Here is a 7,139-nt window from a genome sequence, read left to right on the forward strand (position 1 = left end):
TGCTAAGGCCCTCTAGTAACCATGAGTCAGCACGCTTAACAGTTAAGAACCTGTTAGGTATGCTGACACATAAAGATAGGATAAGAGCTCATCCAGAGATAGGCTAAACATTCAGAAAACATTCAGATTTAGGATAAAATCCTTAATGATTTCATTGGCTTAGTGACTTCAGGATTGCTTACCTCCAGAGGCCTCATCAGCGTGTGGGATAACGTCGTCATGATTTTATTCTGTTATTTATAGCCAAACACAAACAGCTGCAGTCATACCTTGCCATCCACAAAGGAATGACTTCAGGACTATCTGCAAATCCCAAAATCCATGGGTGTTCAAGTCTCATAGAAAATGCGGTCGTGGGTCTGGTGCAATAGTCTAAGTGGCTAAATGATCCTTGAATGCCAGGATCCCATATGGGCACCAGTTCGTGTCCCAGCTGTTCCACTTCCCTTCCAGCTCTTGAATTGTGGCCTGGGACAGCAGTAGAGGATGGCCCAAAACCTTGGGACCTTGCACCCATGATGGAGAACCAGAAGAAATTCCTAGAAGATCTTTCTATCTCTCCTTCTCTCTAGATCTACCTCCGTCTTTCCAATAAAAATAAATAAGTGTTACAGAAAAAGATGGGGTGCACATAACATATGCATATCCTTTTGTGTGTTAAAGACATCTCTAGGTGTAAGCAGCCACAACACTGTATTATTTATGGATAATGATAATGTATCTGTTCGTACAGACTTTTGACAAAACTGTTCGGAAAAAGAGATACCTTTCCATGGAGATGGTTGCTTAAGAACAAATCAGCAAGCCTATGGAATTGTATCATAAAATATAACACAAAAAGAATGAATCAACACAAGGGTGACATTGTGGAATAGCAGGAAACATGAACATCCCATATGGGCACCGTGTCAACGTCCAGCTGCTCCACTTGTGACCCAGCTCCCACTAATGTGCCCAGGGAGGAGAGTGGAAAGTAACCTCAGTACTTGGGACCCTCTGTTACAGCCAGCTGGGAGCGAGACAGCTGATAAAATCTCTCTCTCCCCCTCTGTATATGTGTGTGTGTGTCCCTATCTCTCTGTAACTCTGACTTTCAAATAAATAAATCAATCTTTTTTTTAAAAAAAGGGAATGAAATCGTTGAGAAATAAAAGGTAAATTTCTCATGATATCCCAAGCCTTTGGAACTCTGCCTTGCCTGGTCTACCTTTGCCCTTCTCTTTCAGTTATTGAAGCCAATAAATCCGTGTTGTTTCACAAGCCAGTTAACAATGGAAAGGCACACAGCTGATCCAGGCCAGAGTTCAGCTTCTAGATGGTGCTAGAGATCTCAACTGACATAACGTGGGATTGAGGGGAAAGGGAGGAGGGAATTGACAGGCACAGCCACGCATCTGAATGCTGTCACCTGTCCCTTTTTACAGATAGTGGACACAAAGGCCCTGGTGGGGTAGTGACCTACCCAAATTATCATAGCAGGTCATTCCAAGGGCCCCTATTCAAACCCAAGCCCTAGAGAACTCCAAAACTCAAGTCACTTTGACTGACCCACAGCACCTTTCAGGGTTCACCCCCACAAGCAGTCAGGTGTGTGCGTTGCCTCTAAATATTCAGCATTCTATTGTTTGGATGATGCTAAGAATATTCCAGAGCTTCCTTCTCTTTGAGACTCAAGGCCAGAATTCTTTACTTGAAAAAGGCAATGGTAGCCCAGTTAAGTCCACACAACGTCACTAACTTTACCCACTTGCTTCTCTCAGGGCACCCTGTACATACTGGCAAGGACCGTGATCAAGACCACCAGCAGTGTGTGCAGGAAGAAGCTGCTGGGGTATAAACGAACAACAAATGCTGAGCAAGCAGTGTGGCTCTCCTACAGGGAAAAACCTGTTGCAATTGCCAATATCCATGGTGAACATATTCCCACCGCACCCAATTTCAGGCTACTGACATGGCACCACCAAAAACAGAGTTGAGAAGGTAGATGTGCAATTATGCAGAGGGTGTTTTTTTTTTCTTTTCTTTTTTTTTTTTTTAGATTTTATTTCTTTTTATTTGAAAAGCAGAGTTATAGAGAGATAAGGAGAGACAGAGAGAGGTCATTGCAGGCTGGTTCACTCCCCAGACAACCACAACGGCCAGAGCTAAGTTGATCCAAAACCAGGAACCAGGAGCATCTTCTGGGTCCCCCATGTGGGTACAGGGACTTGAGTCCTCCAGGGACTTGAGCCTTCCCCGGCTGTAAGCAGCAGCCAGGATTAGAATAGGAGCCTACGTAGGATGCTATAGCACAGTACCAGCCCTCAAGCTTTTATTTAAAGATTTCTTTTTATTTGAAAGGCAGATTTACAGAGAGGAGAGACACAGAGGAGACAGGTGTGCAATTGGATCTCATGTGTTGAGACAAAGCAACACCGGGTTGTCCTGGAAGGAGGGCTGGGCAGGACACTGCTGGTCTCCTGCAAGTGTAATCAGAAGGTTCTTCTGGAACAGAACCTCACAGCTTCATGTGAATTCTTCACTCCACCTTGTGATACACCACTCTTGAAGCATCATCCCATGAGTGTAAGAGCCTGCTTCTCCCAATCTTGGAATCACCTCACACTCTAACAATGTAGGTATCATCATGTTTACATCAGCTCTTCGCATCCTCCATTAGTATGTACCCAGAGAATTGGTGAAAAGCATTTAAGAAAACCAGAGTTCAACAGCCTCTTCCCCCTTCTAGTCAATATCAGGAAAAGACACTTTTGCTTTGCTTGAGCAAAAACAACACGCACAGAGTACCTCAATGTTTCAATGTTCTTGAAACAATCTCTTTTCGTCTCCTCCCACATCCCCAGGCCTTACATCCTGGCTCCAGGATACAAGGCTGGACAGAGAGGCCCCATTCCCTTGCAGATAGGCACAAGACCACCACCCCACCCCATCCCCCGCCTTGGAACAATGACATTTTTGCTTGAAATGATTGGAATAAAAAAGTCTCTTCCTGCCAGGGTGCTAGAGCAGCAGATAGAAGTCTGGAGTGGCCTGTGGGGAAAGTTAAGCTGAGATGGAGCAGAGAAAACTCAATCCTTGTGACATTGTTTATGCTCTTGGATCCAGCTGTGCCTAAAGACAGAAGTTTCCAGATTTTTTTAGTGACAATGTTTCATCACTCAAGGCACTTTGAATCGGAGGCTCAGTCACTTGCAACTAAGAGACTGCTGGCCCAGTCCCAGGTCTGAGGTCAAGTGAGCTAACCTCTTGCACACGCCCTGCCAGCCTTTTCTCCTCGCACTGCAACAGAATATCCAGTTTAAGCAAAAGAAATCTAGTTTATTGGGGTTGAGAATGAATCCCAAGCAGATGCTGGGCTGCACAGGTCCACCAAAGGCAGCCTGGGGTCACTTGAGGACCCGGATGCTCATTTTTTGCTCGATGTTCATCTTTTCTAGGGACTGGAAGGAGGAAGAGAAGGAGGAAGGATGATTAGGCAGCTAGAACCCCACTCCCCTCCACGGCTGGCTTCCTCCCCTAGGATCACCCTTCCCAAAACCACCCCCCTTCCTTCTTTGAGCTTCATTTCCCATGTCCTCCTGCCCTGGGCATCCCCAGTCTCAACTCTCCAGGTCCCTGGGGGCATTCTGACCTTGGCGAATTCCAGGAAGGACACAGCTCCATCCCCGTCTTCATCAGCTTCCTGCACCGTGCGCTCCGCGATGCTCTCTAACTGCTCCTCTGTCACCTGCACCCCGACCATCAGCCGGAGCACCTGCAAGGCCAGACAGCACTCAGCCACACAGAGAGAGAAGGCATAGGGGGTGCTCCCTGTCCCCCCAAATCTTGCTCATCTCCCCTCCCCCAAAAGCCATTGCCAAGCTCATAATCCAGGCATCACTCTCTTTTGACACACAGCGTCCCCTCCCTACCCCCCAACAAAGTCATCATCCAGGCTCCCACCTGCCCCTCCTATTTCACACTTGCCTCAACAAAATATCCCAAATCATTTCTCAAACATATCACTCAGCCTCCACCCACTCCCCCCGCACCATTCTTCAGTTCATCCCCAACTCTTTCCACTTCAACCCCCTACTTCATCACAACATCTATTCTACAGTTTGTCCATCAGGGCACTACTGAGAGGCAGGGCAGATAGATCCTGGATGAATGAGACTGTCCTGTGTGCAGACAGCAGGGTTCCTGGCCTCGACCCACCAGCCACCAGCACACACTCTGCCCAACTGTGACAGCCAAAAGCACCTGCTGTGCTACATGGTTGTTCCCAGGCAAAACCACCCTAAGCTGAAAATCATTCAGCTTTGTTCTTTTTCCAACAAACACCCCAACACCCCAACAGCACAGACCCTTTCTCAATCAACACCCCAATCACCTGTATCCCCATCCACCCACTCACTCCATCCCACCTCCACATCGCGCCATTAAACCTCCCCGCCACGCACACAGCACATCTCTGCCCTGGCATTCTTCCCACCTGCAACATCTCGTGCTTGGAGATCTTCCCATCTCGGTCCAAGTCGTAGAGCTGAAATGCAACTGAGGAGAGAATGCACAGGGTGAGGCATGGGGAGCCTATTAGGGGAGTTGTGTAATGGCCACTCCCAGGCTCCCCAAGGGAGTGGGTGCTTCCCAGAGCCTCTTCTTGCCAGGGGATAGCTCTGGGTCCTCCTTCGGGCAGGTGCCAGAAACTCACAGCGAAGTTTGTTCATTCTGCTGTTGAGGGGTTCCGGTTGCTTGGGGTCCCGCATTCCTGGATCCTCCTCATCCACAGGTCGAAAATGAGCCAAGATCCTGACGAAGCCAGCAAAATCCAATCGCTGACTCCTGGAGGAATGGGATGGACAGAAATGGTGGGTCATCACCGCGGAAGACCCCCTGTCTCTCCCAGCCACCTCCACCTTCCTCCCCACCCTCAGCGGCGCCTCACCCATCCGGAAAGAAGCTGTCGATAATGCGGTCTCCCAGGGGGTTCACCGCCAGCGCCCCAATCTGCTGCAAGTCCATGCGACTGCAAAGTTCAAAATCAAACCGGGTAGGGACGGCAAAGAGGGCAGCTCAGGAGAACCCAGGGGACAAAGAGAGAGGAGTGGTGTCAGAGAGGCAGAGGTCAGATGTCGGCTCCCCTCACCTCAGGTACCCCTTTTTGTTCCTGTCCAGGGCACGGAACCGGTGGTACAGGCGGAGCAGACTGGCCTGTGAAACTGCGGAGGGAAGGCGATGGCTGGGCTGGAACCCAGCGCCGAGGGGCGCCGCGGGAGGGTGGAAGGTCACTTAGGGGCCTAAGGGTGGGGACAGGACCCTCCTTCCCAAATGCGGGGCGGAGTTGTCAGGGTCGCAGGTGAGAGGCTATGAGACCCTGGGGAGCGCACGGTGAAGGACCAGTACCCTCAACCTGCTGCCAGCCAGCTCGGATCAGACCCAGGGACGCCTCGGGGTCTGAAGGAACCTGGCTCCCCAGTCCCGTGACCACCGATCCTCGTGGGACCTGGACGCCCAAGTCCCTCCGTTAAGACACGCCCATGCCTGAAGTCCCAGACGCTTGGTTTTGTTCTCCCAGCTCCGGGATCTTCGTCCGAACTTGCAAGGTGCTCCATCGCTCAACCCAACCCCTGCCGGCAGGACCCCTCCACCATACACACATACACACACACACCCCTCTCCCGCCCCAGCCCCGGTCCCCTCTCCGTGGCCGGCAGAGCGGGGGGCACTCACAGCCGGTCTCCCGCCGGATGCTGTCCACGTCGGGAATGACAGCGGCGTGGGAGCCGCGCGCGCCCATGGCGGCCACGGGGGACCCGGGCGATCTCAGCCAACCAAGGAGGCGCGGCCGGCCCCGCTGCCCCCGGGGCCGAAGGCCGCGCAGCTGGCACGCCGCCCGGCTTCACAACCCCAGCGTTCCTCGCCTCCCACCCACAATCCGGGCCAGGAGACAAAACAATGGCCCAGGGTTGGCGGGTCGGAGGGGCGGGCGAAAACAACAGGGTGTTTGAGCTCCAGTTCTGCGCGGGGCGAAGCTCGGCCCCGCCTTGCCCGCGCCTCCCCTCGGGGCTGGGTTCTCAGGGCCCGCCCCAAACACCCGATCTGCAGCCTTCGGGGCCCTGCACGACCAGGCCTCGGACCTGTGGGCTTGTGGGTGGAGGCGCTGGGGGAGGCTGGGGACTCCTCGCCTCCTTACTCTGCAGTCAGGGTCTGAAACCCACCCGAGGAACTGGGGACGCTTTGAGTCTTGGTCCCAATCCTGAAGGATCCCAGTCCCGGGGGCGAGATTGGGGCAGGAGAAAGGAGTAGGGGCGAGAGAGACTGGGTCAAGTGCCAAGGACCCTGGTTTTGCCGGACTTACCTGGAATCCTAGCTTTGCAAGATGCTCTGACTGGCTGGGACGAGGGTCCTGGGAACAGTTCACGAAAGAATTAATTTGGTGCCATTTTTTAAAAATTGTATATAGGCACCTACCTTGGTTGTATGTTTTCCCTCTGGTCTGCATGACATCGTTGATGTTTAAAACTCAGCGCTATAACCACCGAAGTGCCAGACTCCCAGTTTCCCCGCAGAAATGGGGGCTCTGACATCAAGCCTGGTCCTGTCTGTTTGCCACAGTTCCCACCCAACCCAGTTCACTCTATGAGCCCTGGTGTAGAGTCCAGGCTGGGGTTAAGTTAGACTACTCGCAGGGAGCCAGGCATCCAGCAAGGGAGGGTTCACAGGATCACCAGGGGTTACATTCATCACCAGGACCCGGCTTGCCTCATCTTGCTCTGAGGACGCAGGGGCTGAGCTTACAGGTGCCTCTTAGCCTCCATCGGGGGGAGTGACCATGAAGCACTGTGAGGACCCAGTATTTTTTCTTTTTAATCTATTTATTTTACCTAAAAGAGTGCCAAATAAAGGAGGAGACAGAGAGGTCATCTGTTTGCTGGCTCATTCCCCACATGATTGCAATGGCCAGAGTTGGGTTGGTCCAAAGCTGGGAGGAGAGCAAACCTGTTCCAGGTATCCAATATGGGCGTAGAGGCCCAAGGCTTTGGGCCATCCTCCATTGTTTTTCCAGGCCATAAGTAAGGAGATGGATGGGAAGTAGAGCAGCCAAAGCTTGAAACAGTGCTCACATGGGATGCTGGCACTTCAAGCGGAGGATTAGC

At 52.0% G+C, this 7,139-nt stretch overlaps 1 protein-coding gene across 1 annotated transcript; it reads right to left on the reverse strand.

The window, feature by feature from the left end:
- Window positions 1–2,314: 2,314 nt before the first annotated feature.
- CHP2 (calcineurin like EF-hand protein 2) lies at window positions 2,315–5,798 on the reverse strand. The gene is made up of 7 exons (XM_040973899.1): window positions 5,713–5,798; window positions 5,129–5,201; window positions 4,928–5,008; window positions 4,694–4,824; window positions 4,475–4,536; window positions 3,632–3,754; window positions 2,315–3,440 (listed from the first exon to the last, which is right to left on the reverse strand). Exons 1-7 carry the CDS (start codon window positions 5,777–5,779, stop codon window positions 3,387–3,389), a joined length of 591 nt encoding a protein of 196 aa, XP_040829833.1. The 5' UTR covers window positions 5,780–5,798; the 3' UTR covers window positions 2,315–3,386.
- Between the last annotated feature and the right edge of the window lie 1,341 nt (window positions 5,799–7,139).

Source organism: Ochotona curzoniae, unplaced genomic scaffold (assembly GCF_017591425.1).
Source record: "Ochotona curzoniae isolate NIBS_2020 unplaced genomic scaffold, NIBS_Ocur_1.0 contig_2321, whole genome shotgun sequence".
NCBI classification, from domain to species: domain Eukaryota; kingdom Metazoa; phylum Chordata; class Mammalia; order Lagomorpha; family Ochotonidae; genus Ochotona; species Ochotona curzoniae.